Consider the following 22,090-nt stretch of genomic DNA (forward strand, 5'->3'; position numbering starts at 1 on the left):
AAGATCCCACATGCCGCAGAGCAACTAGACCCGTGAGCCACAACTACTGACGCGCAGGCGCGTGTCTGGAGCCTGTGCTCCGCAACAGTGAGAGACCCGCGCACCGCGATGAAGAGTGGCCCCCACTCGCCGCAGCTGGAGAAAGCCCTCGAACAGAAACGAAGACCCAACACAGCCAAAAATAATAAAAATAAATAAATAAATAAAATGTGACTAGTGTGGCTAGGGAACTGGATTTTAAATTTCATTTAGTTTTCATTAATTTAGATAGCCACAGGTGCCCAGGGACTAACATATTGGACACACAGCTCTAGAGAAACAGATGTACATATGTAACAAAGTATGTCCTTGACCTGTCAGCACCGTTTGTCATAATTCAAACATTCATTCACAGGAGAATGAACAAATTTTGGACTCTCAAATAATGCACTATTATACAGCAGTGAAAGTGAATGAATTATAGCTATACATACACATACATACACACACACAAAACTGTTTCAATCAGAGAAACAATTTGATTGAAAAACGAAATTCACAGAAGGTGGTGTGTATATAATGAAATCTTTTTTTTGCGGTACACGGGCCTCTCACCGCTGTGGCCCCGCCCGTCGCGGAGCACAGGCTCCAGATGCACAGGCCCAGCTGCCATGGCTCACGGGCCCAGTCGCTCCGCGGCATGTGGGATCCTCCCTGGACCAGGACACGAACCCGTGCCCCCTGCATCGGCAGGCAGACCCCCAACCACTGAGCCACCAGGGAAGCCCATGAAATCATTTTTTATAAAGTTCAAAACAAGCAAGCTATTACATTATTTATGGGTACCTATATAGGTAGCAAAAAACAAAAAAACCCCCAAAACTACTAAGAGTAAAGAAAGGCGGGCTTCCTTGGTGGCGCAGTGGTTGAGAATCTACCTGCTAATGCAGGGGACACAGGTTTGGGCCCTGGTCTGGGAGGATCCCACATGCCGCGGAGCAACTAGGCCCATGAGCCACAACTACTGAGCCTGCGCGTCTGGAGCCTGTGCTCTGCAACAAAAGAGGCCCACACACTGCAATGAAGAGTGGCCCCTGCCTGCCACAACTAGAGAAAGCCCTCGCACAGAAACAAAGACCCAACACAGCAAAAGTAGATTAATTAATTAATAAACTCCTACCCCCAACATCGTCTTAAAAAAAAAAAGAGAGAGGCAAAAGAATGGTAAACTAGATATAGGAAAGTGGTGTGAGGATGTCAAGGCACAGAGACAGAATGGGGAGGAACACAGAGGCAGACTCATATTGTTGATAATGCTCTAGGTCTTAAGTTGGGTGATGGGTTCAGGGGGGCGTTTTATTACTATGCTTCATAACATATATCAGGCATCAGACTTTCACCAAGCATCGGAATTATCCATGGAACTTTAAAAATTAGACTTCCAGACCTCACTCCAAACTTACTGAGCCAGACAGAATTACTGTGAGGCAATCTACAGTATTAACAAACTCCCAGGTGACTCTAATAAACCCAAGGCTGGGTAGATTAGGAACTCCTGCCCCAGGAGACTAATTTATCACCTTGCTACACAAAACAACAATAAAGGATGATCTAATAAAAGTTGATCTAAGGACTAGGAGAGCTACTTACAACACATTCTGTTAGAAGCAAGACACTGCTGAGAGGTAACTAACTGACCGCCTAGAGAGCCCTTTCTTGGTATAGCCCAGTACAACTGACCCACATCCAAATCCTCAAAGACACTAGGCCAGCAAGAAAGCTTATATGAAAACTTGAAAGGAATAATTCATGGCTGGGGTAACTGGCCCTTTTCAGGCTACTGATATTCCTCCCCTTGGCTGCTATACCACGACGACATTTTTACATGTAAACAACATTCCTAGCAATGTTCCTGGGAACATCAGCATACAGAAGGTGTGCCAAACCACAAAACTGCATCAACACACTTTCTTCAAAACATGTGGCTGGTTGCCAATATACTATATTGATTTCCCTAATAGTCTGCACTTAAGCTTAACATCCTTTTGCCTGTGGTAGGGTTGGTCAAATTGAAATGACCAGATTTAATCACTTTGGTGCCATTTCAAGACTTGAAAAGAGAGGAGCAAACAAGGCAGTGCTGCCACCCCACACCAAACAAGCAGAGCCCCAGCCAGGTGTGTAACCCTGTCACAGCTGCCATGTTCTTATAGATCATTGTGCCCTTGCCCCAGCTCTTCTCTCTTCCTGGGATGTTCTGCTCTCCCCGTCTGCCCGTCAAAGCCCTAGTTGTCTTACCTAGTCAATCTCTTCTTTCTAAGGCCTTAACTTCCCCAACATGAGCACATATATCCACCTCCAGGCAGTTATTCCTCCTCCATGATCTAAGTACACCCTATATAAATCCTTCCATAGAACTTGCTACCTTGTTTGCCTAGAAACAGATGCTCAAGTACTGAACTCCACCTCTCCTACTACTTTGTGACCTTGGACAAAGGTTCTCAACCTCTGAGATTCTCAGTCTCTTCCTCTGATAATAAGAACCTGTACTTCACAGAGTTGTTGAGAGGAATAAAAGAAATCATGTATGGAAAGTACTTAACACAATGCCTGGCACATAGCAGGTATCCAATGAAGAGTAGCTATTATGTTCAATGAACAGAGAGACAATGGTCAAAGGCTATAGAAGACACCAAATCTGGTAGGGGAGAGAGAGGTAAGACCACCAAAGGAACTTCACCAAGACCTATGTTTAGGTAACCTTTTGTTCTGGCTACCATTAGTCTGGCATTTCAAAGCACACAGTCAGAAGGAGATTAAAGTTGTGTGAATTCGGGCTGACCTCTTATGCTTCACAGCTCCTGCCAACAGCTTTGCCTGGGAGAACTTGGTCTTGGTTTCTGTGGGTTTCACAGCCACTTTCTTCTCCACTTCCTTCTTGTTTTCTTGAGAAATTCCAACCTTGTTGAGATTACTGTGAGTTACAGGTTAAGGGTCAAACTAAGCAAAAAGAAGAGCTACAGCAGGACAATGATAAATCAAGAGATGGAAGGCAGATATAACCCGTGAACACTTCAGCTCTGCCATGGAATGTTCAATCTACTTATTTTAAAAATGCCCTCCCCTCCTTATTCTGCCAGTCAAATCCAGCTGATTTAAAAAGAAATGAAGGGACTTCCCTGATGGTCCAGTGGTTAAGACTCTGCACTCCCAATGCAGGGGACCCGGCTTTGATCCCTCATCAGGGAACCAGATCCTGCATGCCACAACTAAGACCCAGCACAGCCAAAATATATATATATTTTTCTTTTAAAAATAAATAAAGGTGACTAGGAGGAAAACAGCAAATCAAGCCCAAAATAATACAGAGAAGCAAACTTTTTCCTTTTGATTCTCAATGAGAATCTGAGTACAGCCAGAAAACCTGCTATTACCAAAGACATGGCCAATATCACGCTTGCTGGAGAAAACAAAGATCTCGAAGAATGCAACAGAAAAAATGTAGCTTCCCTGAAAACATAAAAATATTTGCTTTTTCCCCCCAAGGGTAAAAATCAAATTTTGCGGAGTGTCCTATGACTACCAGTGGCATTCAATTTTAGACATCATGAAGACTAACTCCTACTCTGCTGGTGCAAGACAACATCAGAAATCACCTTAAGGCTCATTAAAAGACAGAGTCCCTCCCCTGTCCCAAACCTACTGAATAAGGACCTCCAGAGGCCCAGGAACCTGTTTTAAACACTCTCAAGGTGATTTAATGAGAAACCCCTGTGCATATGCAACACAACACAGGACTGAAAAGTTGTTTTAAAAGCATAAAGCAACCAGTTCACTTGTAACATACTTTTTTCATGCTTGATGTCAATCTCTAGCCCTCAAGCTTTGCCAGTTTCTTTTGTTCTCTCCACCAACCCCCTCCCCTCCTTCCTTTTCATGCTCTCCCACAACATATCAATCAACAGATAAGTACTGAAACATGTATTGGAACATCATAAGATACAGTAATGCCTTGCTGGAACAATAGTGACATCTAGTGCCCAAGATATCTAAGAAGTATGTATTATCAGCCCAAAGGGGTGGGGGTAGGGGTATACGGTCTAAGCTATTCCTGTATCTTTGAATAATGGAGAAATTGGGTACCAGAAATTAGGAAATTCTAATTCTGATCACTCTTCAGACACTAACTCAATTCTTATGGGCACCAGTTATCTTAAGCATTTTTAATATTCAATACAGATTATGCATAATGCTCAGTACTATTCTGAGTTTCATCAATTTAATGTTTTTAAGGTCATCATGGAAACTGATAATATGTTAATACTAAATGTTTATTTTTTAGAATAAAAATTAAAGAAACAAGTTTCATCTTTCTAGTACAGAATACCAAAAACAATGAGCATGCTGTGATTTTTACCTACAACTCTATCACTAAAGGATAGAAACTCTCAAAGAAAATTAATATTAAATATTGAAAAATAAAACAAAAATGGAAAAAATATAACAAAACCACACATTTATAATACCAAGACAAAGACAAAAACCAACACTTAACTTTCTATTCTTTTGAAGTGAAGAAAAGCCCTCAACCTCTTCTTTTTTGGTGGGCAGGAAGGAAGTGGTAGTTATATTTTTGATCCATATCCAAAGCATAAGCCCTTTTTTCCCCTAAGTCCCTCTCCCCCTAAAATGCTTTAAATACACAAACACATCTCAAAAACCTCATAGAATGCATTAGATGAGCATTTTTTTAAAAAATCACATTGTTTTACAACACACATAATATTAATAAATACTGCTCTGACCTGAAAGAAACAAGAGTTCTGTTGTTTGTACTGGCACAAACCATAGCTTATTTGTATTCACAAGTATCACATTACAAAATGTATCATTTTATAGCAACCAAGCAAAGCCAAGAACCAGCTCCTGATTTAGAGCTTCAATAAACAAATGTCTAATCCTTCAACTCCTATTTCAACATGACTCTGGCTACATGCATGCTTGGGATTAGCACATCAGTGGGTTGGAAGGCTTGCTTTGCTTCAGTTTTTCTAGACAGTCAGAACGTTCCAAGTTTCCAATAAAAACGAATACCCTGGGCTTCCCTGGTGGCTCAGTGGTTAAGAATCCGCCTGCCAACGCAGCGGACATGGATTCGAGTTCTGGTCCAGGAAGATCCCACATGCCGCGAAGCAACTAAGCCCGTGCGCCACAACTACTGAGCCTGCGCACCTAGAGCCCGTGCTCCGCAACAAGAGAAGCCACGGCGATGAGAAGCCCCCACTCTCTGCAACTAGAGAAAGCCTGCACACAGCAACGAAGACCCAACACAGCCAAAGATAAAAATAAACAAAATAAATTTATATACATACATAAAAAAAGCTAATACCCCTGAAGCCTCTTCAATATTGTGCTGTAATGTTACCAGGACAGAAAAGTATCTTTTGCCTCATGGCTGCCCTGTTCATTCTTCTCTTTGAATTGAAAACCGAAAGGCCTCTCACACTCATACCACACCAACAATACTCTCCAAAATGCTGCTTTGGGAGACACTTTGTCTTATTTGCTTGCCTACCAAATGAAGCACATGAAACAAGACATAATTCAAATGAGAGTGTAATTAATATATTTTTCTTTAGAGGAAAAAGCCAGGTGCCTGAAACAATGCAATACATATATCTGCCCATCTCAGATATATCAATGCATAATATCATCCTGGGGTCACCACGGAACAGAGTTCGGGAGGGAAGCTTCAGAGAAACCAAGCTCAGTCCTACAATTGGGATGGAGGTGTGACTTTCCATCAACTCCTATCTTACTTAGTGTTATACCAGAATTCCACTAGAAGAACTGGGACTTGAAGCCAGGTCTTTCGCTACCAGTTCAGAGCAGGTTTTGCGGCACCGTGCTGCCACCTTATCTCGATCACCGTCAGTCACCTTAAACCAAATTTGTCTTAAACCAAATCCCTGGGAATCTGTCCACATTTTTTCCTACATAACTTTTTAATGGAACCTACTGCACACTCTCTTCAACAAATACCAATTAGCACATACACACAGTCATATTATCAATCTTAGAGGTAAAGCCTGCTCAGTCACACTAGTGAGGTTATTCAACATACAAGCATGAAATACTCAAATTAGCTTTCTCACAGAAGGAAAAAGCTAAGGTGGCCCTTTTAACCTCTCCTATGAGTCATTCATTAATATATTCACATATATACTAAGAACTTATTATATGCCATGCACTGGAGAATTCAGTGGTGATCAAGTCCTTGTTCTTATGGAGCTTACTTTATATTCCAGCAATAAAGAACAACACAAACCAGTAAGCATATAAATTAAGATTTTCAGGTAGTGACAGAGACCATTAAAAAAATGACATTATAGGGCTTCCCTGGTGGCGCAGTGGTTGAGAGTCCGCCTGCCGATGCAGGGGACACGGGTTCGTGCCCCGGTCCGGGAAGATCCCACATGCCGCGGAGCGGCTGGGCCCGTGAGCCATGGCCGCTGAGCCTGCGCATCCGGAGCCTGTGCTCCGCAACGGGAGAGGCCACAACAGTGAGAGGCCCGCGTACCGCAAAAAAAAAAAAAAAAATGACATGATAGTCAGTGATGGGGGTGGGTACAATTTTAGATGGGGTGCTCTATGAGTAACGGAGCTGAGACCCAAGTGTCATGAAATGCCAGCCTTGTAAACTCTGAGAGCAGAGCATTCCAGGCTGAGGAAATAGCAAATGCCTCACAGAGCTCAGTATGAGAGGAACATAAGGCAGGCCAGTAGGCTGGAGTATAGTAAACAGGAGGAAGAGTAGTTCAAGATACAACAGGGTGGTGGGTTGGCCGAAATCATGCAGAGCCTTGTAGGACCTGGTGAAGAATGTAGACTTAAGACTAAATGCAACAGGAAGCCACTAGTGTTTCAAACAGGAAAGTGATATGATCCCACGTATGTTTTCAAGTTCCCCAGACTATTGTCTAGAGAATGGATTGTGGGGGAGGAGAGCAGAAGCAGAGACAATTAGATGGTCACAGTAGCCCAGAGAAGGTCTACGACGACTGCAGTGGCAGCAGAGAAAGCAAGAAATGCAGGATTTGGAGTACATTTTGGAAGTAGTTTTTGGCCCAGGCACCTGGGGGTATAGGAGTACCATTACTGAGATTGGGAAGACCAGAAAAAGAAGAGATTGGGAGGGGGGTGGGGGTGGGGGTGGGGAAGGAGATGGTGTGATGAGGGTCGGGGTAATGAGGCACGGAATTGAGAATTTTGATTCAGCCAAGTTACATTTGGGATGTCTATTAAGACATTCAAGTGGATGCCAAAAAGGCAATAGTGAACCAAAGCAAAGTTCTCTTGGATGCTTTCTCTACCCACCTATGGAGACAAACCAGGCTGTATCTGTAGGGAAGGTCTTACTAAGGACACAGGAGGGCTGCTAAACATTTCCTTTTAAAACGTAGAAGCCAGTTTCTCCCCTGGATGAGGTTCACTGCATCGTCCACCTGTTTCAGAGTCTAATACCACAAGGCAAGAATAACCTGGTACTATTAGGATTTAGGCCTTTAGTTAATCCTAAAGGATCTGGACTTTTGATTGCGACAGATTCCTGCACGCAACATAACTCTACATATCACTACCAGTTACTCAGCGTCCTAGGAACATCAGTGTTGAAAGGGAACTAGAGATCACCAGGCAGAAAACCCTCATTCTACTTATGAAGAAACTAAAATGCATAGATGTTGATGAGAAACTGACACCTTATACATTCCTAACAAAGTACAAAGGATATTCTGTATTCCTTCAGTTCTTTCAGTTCTTCTTCTCTTCGTTGCTTTTCTATTAGTTCCTGCTGACGAGAAACCTCATCAAGGAAGTTGGTCTCATCTTCGTCTAAGCCTCTTACCATGTTTTCTGAGGAAATAATTAAACAAGGAACACTTAACAGGCTAAAGGAAAAATATAGTCAAATAAGATTTTCCTTGTCCTATTTTTAAATAAATAGCAGGTACTTCAGGGGATTAGAAGAAAGAATTTGTAAACACCAAAGCTTTTGGATAGATAACATGACATAAAATCAAGGCATCTCTCCCATCACTAGATATTAGCATAAATTAAAATGGGTACCTTGAGTTCTAAACAAAAATGTTCAATGTGGTCTAGATAGTAGAAAGTTGTCTCTTTTCCACCAAATGAGCATCTACAGACAATTTTATCTAAAGATAATCAAGACAATTTCATGGCTGGTTAGTAAAAGTGTTCACAGGGCAAAAGTGCACCAAAAAGGCCCTGCAGAGTCCCTTGGACACTGTGTTTTCTGAAGCTTACTGAATTTGAACTGTTCTTCATACTCCTGCTGCTTCCTATCTTTCTGTTCCTGTAGCCTTTCATATAGAGACCGAGGGTCATAAACCTCCTCTGGGCATTCTGAAAGAAAGGGAGGGGAAAAATACATACTTTAGAATCCTTTCATATTATTTTGGAATCACAAAGGATTTTAAAGATAAAGTCAAGTCTCTGCATGATCTGAGGGCAAAGATAACACAAAAATAGTACAAAGTCCACAGCTTCCCTTTGGACCTCAGAGAGGGGCCAGCAGTTCTCAAAGCCAACTATCAATGTTAATAGGGCCCAAGGCTTGAGACAGTTAACTGGATGAGGGATCCACCCAAACCCTGCATGGTAGCAGCATTCTCAGCGGTTCAGATCCTGGATCCACCTGAATAGATGGAATAGACTAGCAGAATCTCCTGGAAGACAGTGTGGCAGAGTGGAAAGGGCAAAGATGTGAGGACCCTGGTTCTGCTCCCAGCTATGGAGGCCTTACATAGCTCCCTTGAGCCTCATTTTCTCTACTCTAAAGCAAAGACATTAATACCCACTTTGCAGGGTTGTAAGGATTAAAGGTCTACAAGCCTCTATACCTTCTGGATCTTCAGGTTTTCGAACTTTCTCCCATTCTTCTTGCCTCCTTTTGCGCCGTTCATCTAATTCTGCCTCAGACACAAACCTCTTTTTGATAACAAGGTTACCATCATCCCCTCCATCCATAATGGAACAATCAGTCTACAAAAAAAACCAAAAAACAAAAAACCATTTCGAGTGAGAACTGCAATTAAAATTCTAAAGAGAAACAAGAAGATTGAGCTCTGTCTCCCCCAGCAATAGACTACCTCAAAACTCCTTTCAACCTTGAATTGAGAAATCCTCAAGCAGTTTAACTTACAGGTCATTGATGAAAGCACATGATTACATTTTCCTAATGTATCAAGTAGTTTTATCAACATCTATGTTATCTACAAACTCAGCAGAGGACCTGGAATAATTCTCATGATATGCCACAGTAAATCTTACATTCCAGATTTGTCTCTGTCCCTCTAATATAGACAAATTGGTCTCCTGGGCACCCTGACATTGTTCCTTCTCGAAATTCCTGTTTCAGGGATATTACACCACCTTGATTCACCTGTTTTTATTTCCAAGTAGATTCCAAAAGGAGAAACTCGGATATTCAAGGAGTCTTAGAGATGAGTCTAGTCCGTTCAGCAGAAAAGTGATATGCCTAGAGGCACACAGACCACAAGTGGAGAAAGTAAGACTAGAAGAACCCAGATCTCCCCACTTCAGGTTCCATGTCCTCTGTACTCTACTAAAATGACTCCTCTTTCATCTCTTCCTGACCTTCCTCCCTGTAAACTCCAAATCTGCCCCACTTAAGATTCTATCCTCCATCCTTCTTTTTTCTCATTCCCACAATGACCTCAACCATTTTACGCACTTTAGGCCCAGAGAAGTTAGGTCACTTGTCTAAGGTGATAAAGGTGGTGAATGGTGGAGCTGAGAATCAAATCCAGGCCTGAGAGCAAAAATTCATACTCTTACCCACTTCACCATACCCCTTCCCAGAAACCAGGGATCCTCCTTGAGAAGAAGGACATGTCAATTTCAGCTTTCTTCCTACATCAAATTCCAGTGCTGAGAATGTTCATGAAACATTTTTCTCTAGTAAAGACGAAAATGGAAACTGAGAAAATAAATCCGAACATGCAGAACAAAAGAATAGTCTCCGCCTAAATCCTACTGTTGAAGTTTAGTTCAACGAAACAACAATGAGAAAATTTTTAAATTTACTAGAAAGAAAACCAAATCAATTGACAGAAGCTGTTGTTCCCACCTAAAGCCCACAACCTGGACACTTGATTTAGCATTACTTAGCATTTGATTTAGCATTACAGACAGAATTGTTCTCTGTGACCATGCCAAAAATTCCTCAAGTTCTGCATAATGACCTCTTATGGAACAAGAGCCAACATTTTCTTAAATCTCTCTGGCAGAGAAAACATCAACTATGTAGAACTCTAATGGATGGGAGAGACATATTGGGCCCTCAATGTCCCCTTTCTTAGCTGTAGCTCTCCTTTTTCACCCTAAATTGGCTGTCCTCTCACCCTTATTTCCTGGTAAATAATTCAGAGTGCAACGGGTCCTTATAGCCCACCTCAAACAATTCTCCATCTGACAGCAGAACCCACCATCCATACCCAGGAGATTTTCATCCAACCCATACTTTAAAACTGTACTCCCTTCCAGGCAGCTGACTCTCTCTGAGCAGCTCTGACTGGTAGGATAGTTCTTCCTTAAACTGAACTGAAATCTGTCTCCCTATAAATTCCACACACAGGTTCAGTCCACTGGGACTACACAAAAGGAGCCAAATCCCTTTTTCAACATGACAATGCTGCAGTTGTTTGAAGACAACTCCCATTTTCTTCCTAATTTGTCGCTTTTATAAGTCAAACATTTCTAGTTCCTTTAATCTTATAAAATAGAGAAAAAAGTGTCTCTAAGCAGTGAACTTAATGAATTGCATATGATTTAAACCTGGTAAATAAATTTTAGGATATGGTAATGCAACTGGTATGCCATTAAATGCATCTCTTCACTCTCGTTACACTTAAAAAATGAAAATATTAATACTGAAAGAACTCTTCTAAAAGGCCAAAATAAAAACCTAGAATCTTACATGCTTCAATCTAAATAAGAATTCAGAGACTCTTAAGATTATTCTTATAATGTAAAATTAAGGAAGTAAAACCATTTAATTTTCATAGCCTGTTGAGTTTTTGGAAAAAGAAGAACCTACCTTCACTTAACTTTAACAAAAATCCCTGAAACTCAAGGGACATAGCCTTTAGGATACATATAAACAAGCCTTTAGGATACATGTAAACAAGGGTTTGAATTTGAAATGGAAACTCTAGAAAAATAAGAATCTTCCCAACATTTATCAATTACTTTTGGGAAAAGACAAATTTATGGGATTCCAAGACATTCTTACTCTCCTTTTCATCAACCTTTTTCTCAAAAGTGTTAGAATTTGGGACTTCCCTGGTAGCGCAGTGGTTAAGAATCCGCCTGCCAAGGCAGGGGACACGGGTCCGATCCCTGGTCCGGGAAGATCCCACATGCCATGAAGCAACTAAGTCCGTGTGCCATAACTACTGAGCCCAAATGCCACAACTACTGAAGCCTGCATGCCTAGGGCCCGTGCTCTGCAACAAGAGAAGCAACTGCAATGAGAAGCCTGCGCACCTCAACGAAGAGTAGCCCCCACTCACTGCAACTAGAGAAAGCCTGCGCACAGCAACAAAGACCCAACACGGCCAATAAATAAATAAATAAATAGATTTTTAAAAAAAGTGTTAGAATTCAATTTCTACCCAAAGAGTTTAGCCTGTGCTATTTCCCCATCTTTCACAAATAAGGACAAAATCAAGGATCACCGTTGGCTAATGAAAATGAAAACAAGGCAGAAACACATCAAAAAAAGGAAATTTAAAGACAATGGATTTAGAATTTGACAGAGAAACTCTACTTCTCTCAAAGGGTTGACTTCCTGAGAAAACACTCACACAGTAAAAACTAATGAACACTTGTAAAAAATCTGTTCTTTATTTTATTTTTTAAATAAATTTATTTAGTAGCTTGTGGGCTCCAGAGCACAGGCTCAACAGTTGTGGTGCACAGGCTTAGTTGCTCCATGGCATGTGGGATCTTCCCAGACCAGGGCTCAAACCGGTGTCCCCTGAATTGGCAGGCGGGTTCTTAACCACTGCGCCACCAGGGAAGTCCAAAACTCTATCCTTTAAAGCTAATATAATCCTGACATTCCCTCATTCCCAAAATAAAACTAGATGGACACACCTAATTATAATAAATTTCTGTGAGTTTAAAAGGGCCAAGACTAAACCATAGACTGCTTTATCCATCTCTTTCTTCAATTTGCACATCTTCTGTAGGTCCTCATTCCCTGGCACTTCAACTACTGTTGTTCCCTTCTTGCCTTCAATGCCACCAGTGGCCCTCTGGCTAATTAATTTTTATATTAGGAGAGGTTAAAGTACAGAAAATATTCATGAATAAGTGGTCATACTCCTGAGTATTCTGGATAACATTCAGAATATTTCTTCTCCAGAAATATTCAGGTCTTTTCAGAATTCAAAACTTCACTGTCAATAAATATTGCCAAGAAGTCAGCTTAACTTCAAGACACCTTTCACTACAACCTAATCTAATTCAACCAATATATAACAAATACCTTCTGTTGCAGTCTCCTTACAAGAGGTAATGATACAGGTAATGATGAAGACTATAGACTCTGAGATCAAGAGGCCTCGGTTCTGCCACTTACAAGTTGTATGATCCTGGACAAGTCACTTAACTCCTCTGAGCCTTAGTTTCCCAATCCATAGATTGCACTCACCAATGGGGATTAAAATAGTACTGCACAACTTATAAAGCTTTTGTGAGAATAACAAGAGAATTCATGTAAAGCATTTAGCACAGTGTTTGGCACCTGCTTAAAAATGCTTTGAAAGGTTTGCCATTACTACAAAGTGCTATGCTAAGCTCTGGTTATGGGAGTGAGAGAAATACTGTCTGCACTCAAGGAGTGCAGGAGAAATAAATCAGTGACATAAACAACCATGATATGTGAAGTGGGAAAGGGACCACAAGAGAAATTAGGGAAAACGTACATGTATACATATTTGGTAATTCTATATTTCCCCTTTACTGTGGTTCTCTTTTACTGTTTTATTATTAATTCAATTTAAATAAACTCAACATTGTGCTGAATGCTGAACTGTGTCCAGCACTGTGCCAAATTCTATGGGGTGATAAAGAAAATAAACTTTAAGAGTTAGTACTCTTGCACTAGTTAATACCAATAGTGTATGTAATGAATTACCAAAGTGAACAGTACAGGTAGGAGGCAGTAATGAAGGGCACAAATATGGATCAAACAAGTTTCCCAGGCTGAAAACCTGGGCATATATCTAGACTCCTTTTTCCTTTTTCCCTTACATGCCACCAGTCTCTAAGTTCTGTTATTTCTACCTCATAATGATCTCTTTCTAATTCATCCTCTCCTTTAAGAGTCCTTTCCTTTCTAATCTCTTCTTTTCAGGGCCTCATCTTGCATAAACTACTGCAAGAGCATTCCATTAGTCTCCCTGTTTCTCCTCTGGCCCCTATTCCAGCTATTTATTACTCTACTATAGCACTTACCCATTGTGTTTTACCATTTATGACTATTCCAACAGCTCTTTTTACTCACAGTGCTTCTTAGCACAGTGTCTGCCATACATTAAATATAAAGACATACTTATTGAATAAACCAACCATGGAGAGGATTTGAAGAATTTGAGCAGGGAGGAATGCTCTCATATGAATATTCTTAGATACTGTCCAATGTAAATTATAGAAAATGGTAGTCATTAAACAAATATTCACCAAAGCGTCTTTGTCCCATAGGGAATTCTGTTCAAACACTATACAACTTGTGCAATAGGAAACACAAGACCAAAGATTACATCACCTTACTATATTAGATAACTGACGTCTTCTTCAAGAATAACTCCTGTGGGACTTCCCTGGTGGTGCAGTGGTTAAGAATCTGCCTGCCGATGCAGGGGACATGGGTTCGGGCCCTTATCTGGGAAGATCCCACATGCCACGGAGCAACTAAGTCCATACACCACAACTACTGAGCCTGCACTCTAGAGCCCATGAGCCACAACTACTGAGCCCACGTGCCACAACTACTGAAGCCCGTGTGCCTAGAGTCCGTGCTCCTCAACAAGAGAAGCCACCACAATGAGAAGCCCGTGCACCGCAAGGAAGAGTAGCCCCTGCTCGTTGCAACTACAGAAAGCCCGTGCACAGCGATGACGACCCAACGCAGCCAAAAATAAATAAATAATTTATTAAAAAAAAAAAAAAAAAAAACTCTTGCTACTTTCCTTTACTTTCAACTGACTAAAAAAATGCTCTCACACTAAGCAATAAATATTTCCCACACAAAGCATTTTTCTCTGAAGAGTCCAACATTCACTGACTGTTTATTCTGCATTAGAAAGGTGATGAGTACCCACAACTTACCTTCTTCTGGAAGTAGACAGAGAAACCAGAAATTAAAGTGTCTATTTCAAATTCCTACAGCCTATCTAAATTTTCACAAGTCTCTTATTTTCCTCTTTTGTTTGCTAAAATAATTTAAAACAAAACACAAACAAACAAAAGCCCAGGGGTCCGAGGATCTAATTATAAAAATTCATTTAGGGATGAAGAGGATTTACATTGAGAATGCTTATTTTGTCCTTACTGTGTTTAATTTTAGAAAGAATAAATGCTGCCAACTTTCCTTTACTCACATAGCTTTTCTGCATGGTGACTCAAGTTTAATTATCAAATTAAACATTACATTATTTTTAAAAGGATTATTTAAGTTCTTCAAATAGGGAATTCATGGAAAACCAAAACCATGCCAAAATCACTTTGTCCCAACTTAAAAGTTTCAAACTGATGCAGAGTTTTCAAATTTGCTTGACAGCCAAAGAAACAAAGTTCTTATATTTCAAGCTGAAGTAAATGTTAAACACTGCACTACTGTATTTGTACTAGAGACTGTAGTATTTAATTTCCAGGTTGGTGGGACAGAATGGACTCATACATACCATGCTACACAAGTTTTAAAAAACAAAACTTACATTGCTGCTCCCCAAATAATTGCCATTGCTGACCTGAAAATTATTCCATTTAGCTCGTTCCATGATACAAATTAATGGGATCTGGTTTCCTATGAAACTGAATTTTGTGATGGCAGACTACCTAAGTGTTTGCATCACTAGCCACCATACCCTCCTAATTTCTAACATTAGATACACTGTACGTGTTAAAATACACCAGGGAGGATCAGATCTCTGTGTTACAGTGTTCTAAGGCTTCCCTTTGCGGAGCAAAAACAATAGGCCAATCCACTTTCTTTCTGTCAGTAAATATACTTAAGTACTGCTCTTCCAACATTTTTATCCTGATGTTCAAGTCACATGGGATTTCAAAATGCAGGACAGCAACTAAGAGGAATTTGCCATCTGGCAAACTCAAAAATATTCCAAATAAAGACTGCTTTCTGGCCAGGAGACACTTCTACCAAGCTACAACAGTTTAGATCAAGCCAACTTTCCCTGTATTATAAAACTTCAGGGACTTCCCTGGTGGCGCAGTGGTTAAGAATCCGCCTGCCAAGGCAGGGGACACGGTTCTATCCCTGGTCTGGGAAGATCCCACATGTCACAGAGCAACTAAGCCCATGTGCCACAACTACTGAAGCCTGCGTGCCTAAAGCCCGTGCTCTGCAACCAGAGAAGCCACGGCAATGAGAAGCCCGCGCACCGCAACCAAGAGTAGCCCCCACTCACGGCAACTAGAGAAAGCCCACGGGCAGCAACGAAGACCCAACTCAGCCATAAATAAATAAATAAAACTTCAGAGAATGACAACTACTAACAGAGAACACTTTGTCAGCACTTATTATTAGACAAAGTAATCCTTAGTCACTCTTCTAACACTGAGGCTTATTTAACCTACTCCACTAGCAAAGGAGACAAAAGAATCTCAAAATGAGGGTACACCATAAGCAGTGTAATTCATATTTAGAATGTTTACTATAAAGAGCAATTTGAAGTAAACTTCTGGTTGTCTAGGCATCTAAAAAACACATGAAGTTAAAAGTTTAAAAGAAACCTAAATATACATTTATCTTTCCACAGCGCAAGAACAAAATCTCATCATATGTGCATTTACCCTGAATTCATCTATATCCACTGGAAGAAAAAAAGAGAGAACTTAAATATTGGTTCCCTTAGCTGATTCTCAGCTCCCCAATTCATGTGTGCCTCTCAGAGTGTAAACACTTCCCTCACTATGTGTGATTCTAGTATTAGTTATATTTTTCTACACATTGTGATTCCTAAAGGCAAACCAACTACTTCATTTGGGACTCAAAGGAAGAAAAACAGCATCTGTTTCAAAGCCGGAGGAAAATCTGGCCATGCTGGAATTTTGCTGCACTGGTATACCTACATCCAACATGATGCCTCCCTAAAAGTTTTTCGAGGATAGCTTTGATTACACACTATTTTACGATCTGGGCTAACTCTGGAACCTAACCCACACTAAATCATACTCCTTCCCACCCCCACCCTCCAGGCTTTATCTATCTCCTCTCTTAAGACCAAATTTAAAAAAGAAAAAAAAAGGTTTTACATTACACCAGTCATACAAGGCCCACTAACTCATTCAGCTGTACTTTTGAAGTAAATTTTACAGGGAACCTATTATGTGCAAGGCACAGTGCTAGGCAGTAAACTGGCACTACTTTTTAGCAAGTGAGGAACTTGCACTCAATAAAAGAGATAAAGCTGGTACATGAGCAATTTAAGGAAGTATAGAATGAGGTTAAATGGTCTCAGAGAATGGAAGTTAGATAAGGAAGACTAGAAAAAAAGCACAGGGGAAGCTTAATTTTGCAGCTATGACACTGCACAGTGAAAAGTGGTGGAAGTTTTACATATATTAAGAAAAATAATCTTTAACTCAAGTTTGCCTGAAATGACATATTTCACACTCTAAAATCAAAATCAAAGGGGGCCTTCATTTCCAGAAATAGTGGGCTAGGTAACTGAGACCAATCCCCTACCTCTATGATTAGTAAAACTGGAAGAATTTTTAAAAATAATTTTTAAACAAATAGAAAAGCTAACAAGATGGTAAAGAACTTGGCCAAAAACCCAAGACAAGGTGAAAACCAGATTAAGTCCAATATTCAAACTGGTTTTCATCCCAAGGATTTCTCTGATCTTGAAAATTGAAAGTTACTGTTTTGGTGCCCTTGCAAAGCAAAACTCAAAAGCAGGGAGTCCACCCAGGGTGTGCGGAGTCTGATAACCAACCACCTCTTTCTCCATCTTAATCTGGTACCCCAAAGAACTACACCATGAAGGTAAAGGTGAACTGGTAAGAAAAAAAGCAAGAATAATGGGTAACAGAAACAGATTCAAAGGAAATTCACATTCCCAAAGGAATTAACACATATAGATTACAAAACAACTATGCTTACCATGTTTAAAGAAATAAAAACCAAGTCTCAAAATTAATAGCAGAGAATAAGAAGCTGTAAGACAGTGGCATGGCACATTTGAAAAGAAAAAAAAAATAGAACTTCAGTAACTAAAACATGCAATAACTGAATTTAAGATTGCAACAGATGAGTTTAGTAACAGGTTAGAAGTAACCTATGAAAGAATTAATAAAGAAGAAATTATCCATAATATAGTATAGAAAAATAAGAAGAGTAAGAGGCATAAAGAAGAGAGTGAAAAGGTCTATGTTAAATCAATAAAGAAGGAAGATAAACAAGGGGGCAGAAGCAATACATGAATATAAAATGGCTGAGAATTTTACAGAACTAATGAAAGACACCAATCCACAAATTAATAAGTGTAATAAACACCAAACTGAACAGAAACAAATCCATAGTTGCACACATCATAATGAAAATGCAGAAAACCAAAGACAAGGACAAAATAATCTGTAAAACACATCCTATAGTAAAAAGTGACACAGATCATATTTGAGAATTAAGACAAAGCGTGTACAAAAGGTGATCAACAGTGAGCACACTGAAATTGTTTAATTTAGCAGACACGAAGACATAATTACACACAACTGAGTCTATGGCTAAACCATGCACTTAAATTACTTCATTTACCAGATACGTGGTTTTCAATTTCTGAAGCAGCAGCTTGATTCTAACCAAAACAGCAAGATTCTTAGAAGCTAAACACTGTTAACCAGGTAAATGGTATTGACATAATTCTTCCTTTCTTACAACCACGAAGAATTTCTCACCGGAGGCACCAAGACCTCAGGTGAGAAAGATAATTGGGTAGCCTCTGCTTTCAGACCCTTACAAATTGTTAACCTCGATTGAAAGACTGTACAAGCTGCCTTTACCTCAGCTCAATTGCTTGTTATCAAAAAGGGGCCTACACACTAATTCCTCTCAAGTGTTTCAAAAGCAGTGCCTTCCAAACCATTTAACGGGGTCCTTGTTAACAAAGCAATAAGGCACACAGCTGAATGAATTATCAACAAATCTTACCCAACAGCTGGTACACAATAGGTCATTGGGAATTCTGACCACGAGACCCGCACTTGGCTTCCTGGGTCCCACCCAACACCCCAGTCCGACTATCTAGGGTGGGGTCCGAGAATATGCATTTTAAAAGGGCCGCAGAAGCTCTTGTTTTCTACTAGTTTAAGAACCAGTGTTCTGAACGCGCACTCCCCCTTTCCCGCCATGCGCACTGACATTCACCTGGGCCAGCAACTCTCAAACAAGACGCTTCAACCCGCGCGGTCTTAGTTTCCTAAGTTTTCTGCAAAACGAGCACACCGGTTTGTTTTCCATTAGAAGAAAATGCACTGAGCACATCTACTGGTACATGGTACATAATAAATGTTTCTCCTCCTGCACTCATTCTGTGACTCAATCATTTCCAACCAGGCACCCCCCCACATCTCCCGAGTAGCCTGGAGCCGTTCCAAGACCTTTGGGATAGAGCCCGTTCCTCACCTGGAGCCTGGGCGGCCCCACCTGACAGAAAAGGTAGAGGGGAGCCGACTAGAGGCCCAAAGTCCCAGGACCCCTTGAAAGGGTTGGCATCCCCCTCCACAGGACCTGAAGGCATTCCCGCGGGCTCCCTCGGCTTCCCTCAGGCTGGGCCCCGCCAGCCCCAGTCCCCGGTGACTCAGAACACTGGGCGAGAGAGCGGACTGAGGGCAGACCTGGCCCTAAACCTCCCATCAAACGCAGCCCCTCACCTCCGGAGCGAGGAAGCCGGAGCCCAGGTCTCGCTGCCTGGCCAGGGCCCAGGCCGCACTCACCTACCAGCGTGCGGGAGGCGAGACCCCCTCACCTCGGCGGCGCCCACCCCAAAACGCCACCGCAAGGGCCGCTCGCTCTTCAGGGAAAAGAAACAGAAAGAAAGTAAAAACAGAAAGCAAGAAAATAGCCTTTGCTTTTATATTTCTTTCGACCCTGCCGAGCTTCCTTCTCCTCACCGCCACAACAGAGCTCCGCCCCCCTTCCGGCAGCGTAACCCAATCCGCACCTCTCTTCCTCCGCAGGAGACAGATGGAAATCCGGGCCTTAGAAAGCTAGCGGGAAAGACTTGATTGGGCCATTCGCACTTCAGCAAGGGGATTGGCCAGCTGCCTCCAAGGGGGCGGGCCGAGCGCTGATGTCACGTGACGTATTATCTGAAAGCTGATTGGCTTTCAGGAAGAGGGATTGCCACCGAGGAAGGGGCGTTTCCTAGGGGACTGAGGGAGGGCCTGGGCGGTACGAAGCGGGGGTGGGCCCAGCACGTAATGGCAGCGCCGTGGCCTCGCGTCCATCTTTACCGCTCTCTCGGACCTGTCACAAAGGAGTTGCGCCGTCGCCGCAGCCGCCTCCTCCCTCGGGTGGGCCCGGGAGCTGGAGAAAGTCAGTGCCGCAGCCCAGTCACGCTGCTCCGGGAAGCCCCTGGGGACGCGGAGCGGGGGGAATCCCAGGGCTGGGGACGTCCGTGAGGGAGGGGAACAGCCGCCCGAGTCTGCGGCGGAGAGACCGGACTGGGGCCGGGGGAGGTTCCGAGAAGGGGCCTGGGAGGGGGTGGCGTTGGGCAGAGCCCAGGAAACAGCCCGAAGGTCCTCCAGCGAGGCCCGTGCTGAAGACGCTCGGAGAGGTTTCTGGAAGCGGGTGTTCCCCCTTTAGGGGGTTCTTGACCGAGGAGGTTGTTGGGGATCGCCTTTCTGAGGAGGCCGCGGCTAAAGGGGCCCAGGTGAGAAGCAGGTAGCTCCTGGGAGGCTGCTGATATTTAGGAGCGCTCCTCAGGGGTGCCCAGGGTGGAGGAGGTAGGTGGGAGGACGTTTGGGGAGGGTTTCCTTTTGTGGAGTTTGAGGTTTAGGTGGCACGAGTGGGAGGTAGACCATAGCCGGGGAAGCTTAGACGTGCCTTAGGGTCAAGAGACGCCTCAGAGAGAGAGGCTAGGAGTTGGGAGCCAGAGCTAGCGGGTTCTACCTCGGAGGCCCCATGTGACAAATGGGTAAGGGCCTGGAGAGAGGGGATTTGCTGCGCGATTCCGGGAAGAAAAGACCCCCATCCATAGGAAAGCCTGGGTGGGGAATAGTGAGAGGGAAGCGGGAATGGCAAGCGTTTTCTTCTCAAACACAGGATTCAGCCGCTTCTGGGTATAGTGCAGGTGGAGTGGGGGAAGTCCGTCCCACCAACACGCCCTGCGTGACTCTAGATCAGGCTTTTGTTCTACCTGCTACCTCAGTTTCCCTGTCTTTGGGGGCGGAGGTAGAGGCAGAAATGGTCCACTGAGACTCTGGCGTTCTATCCTGTATAGCTGAATGAGGTTGCTCCCCCTGGAGTGTTGTACTTTGAACTTCTAAAGGTTAGAAGTGTCTATTTAACTGACTGAATAGAGTCCCTTGGTTGTCCAGGCCCCTTACCTACCATCTCCTCCTCCTTAACCTCCTTGGGTCTCTTCTGTAAAATAACAGTGTGTGAAAGTACTTTACAGACTACAAGCTGTGTGGAAGTAAAGTACTGTGATTCTACCATCAAAGGGGTTGCTGTTGAGAAATGAAAGTGAAGGCACTTTCTAAACTGTAAAGCAATATGTAGATGTAAGGGATTAGCATTTAATACACTTGTTGATCACCTATGGAGTGTTGGAAGCCATATTGTACCGAAAGCTTCAAGGTTTACAGCTTTGTAGGTCATATAATTTTAAACCCATGATTTCAACCCCTGCTTAGATGGGGGTAGAGGGATTTCCAGTTTTGCTCCCAGAGTTTTAATTTACTTTGAACTTCTGATGGTACTGGCAGAAGATAGCCCTATGATATAATCTTTTCCTTCGGGAATTTTTTTTTCTGACAGCTGAAATTTTCTTGTAGGTAATTTGATCTCAATATTGTAAACTACCTCCCATTTTCCCATATATATGTATTTGTGGCCTTTGGATGTCTACAGGTAGTGACTATCATGTTTCCTCCCTCAGTTGTGATTTTATAAATGAGACCTCCTCTTTTTTCCATGAATACTATGCCTTCCTGTAGTAGCCCCAAACTATAGATTATGAGGCGCATTAGCTATTGCTTTTATATTTCTCTTCCACAGTGGTTTTTTCTACTTTTCACCATATATAGTTTGCATTTCCTGGGGTGACATCTTGCCTTGTAGCTCCCTCTGTGAGGGTATACGTACTGTGCCCATGTCTGACATTTTCCTAATTTTTGTTTAGTTGTATTTGTTAGAGCTGGTTTAACAAATATTTAGTAATTTGTGATTTTTGAAGTTTTTTTTTAAAAAACAAAAAGCCGACTTGAACTTCCTGTTTTTCTAATCTTATGTTCCATGAGTCTTTTTTGAAAAAATCACTGTGGTGATTTTGTGAGCTTTCTGGTTCCCAGGGTACATGTCGTCCAGACCTACTGCTTAAGGTCTGTGTCCTGCTTTTGCTGTTTTCATTATTTCTGTACTCCATGATGATTTTTACGTTATTGACTATAGGAAGTGTTCCAGCATACTCTATGTGGACTTTTTCTGCTTTGTCAGCAAAATAACTTTCCAGTTAGTAAATTGGCCAAGAATCAAGAGAAAATAAAATCTTAGCATTTTATGTAGTAGTATGCTATTCTGTAGTGAATAGGG

The 22,090-nt window shown here is 42.1% G+C and overlaps 2 protein-coding genes across 8 annotated transcripts in view; one reads left to right on the top strand and one right to left on the bottom strand.

Annotated features, from left to right (window-relative positions):
• PSME3IP1 (proteasome activator subunit 3 interacting protein 1) overlaps positions 1–19,469 on the bottom strand; it is a 43,925-nt gene extending 24,456 nt beyond the window's left edge. The window contains exons 1-6 of one of the 6 annotated variants that reach the window (XM_032613133.1): positions 19,270–19,469; positions 9,446–9,541; positions 8,904–9,045; positions 8,308–8,406; positions 7,772–7,893; positions 2,822–2,955 (exon numbers count right to left, since the gene is read on the bottom strand). In XM_032613133.1, coding sequence (XP_032469024.1) covers positions 2,822–2,955; positions 7,772–7,893; positions 8,308–8,406; positions 8,904–9,030 — 482 coding nt within the window. In that variant the 5' untranslated portion in view covers positions 9,031–9,045; positions 9,446–9,541; positions 19,270–19,469. Of the gene's footprint in view, positions 1–2,821; positions 2,956–7,771; positions 7,894–8,307; positions 8,407–8,903; positions 9,046–9,445; positions 9,542–18,700; positions 18,762–19,206 lie in introns of all 6 variants that reach the window. The other 5 variants (XM_032613134.1, XM_032613131.1, XM_032613132.1 and 2 more) reach the window with 5 other exon arrangements.
• A 232-nt stretch (positions 19,470–19,701) lies between these two features.
• Positions 19,702–22,090, top strand: part of RSPRY1 (ring finger and SPRY domain containing 1) — a 46,891-nt gene continuing 44,502 nt past the window's right edge. Inside the window, exon 1 of one of the 2 annotated variants that reach the window (XM_032613801.1) lies at positions 19,702–20,207. The gene's annotated coding sequence lies outside the window, so the exon portion shown is untranslated. The remainder of the gene's footprint in view (positions 20,208–22,090) is intronic. The other variant, XM_032613800.1, reaches the window with a different exon arrangement.

Source organism: Phocoena sinus, chromosome 19, assembly GCF_008692025.1.
Source record: "Phocoena sinus isolate mPhoSin1 chromosome 19, mPhoSin1.pri, whole genome shotgun sequence".
Lineage (NCBI taxonomy): Eukaryota > Metazoa > Chordata > Mammalia > Artiodactyla > Phocoenidae > Phocoena > Phocoena sinus.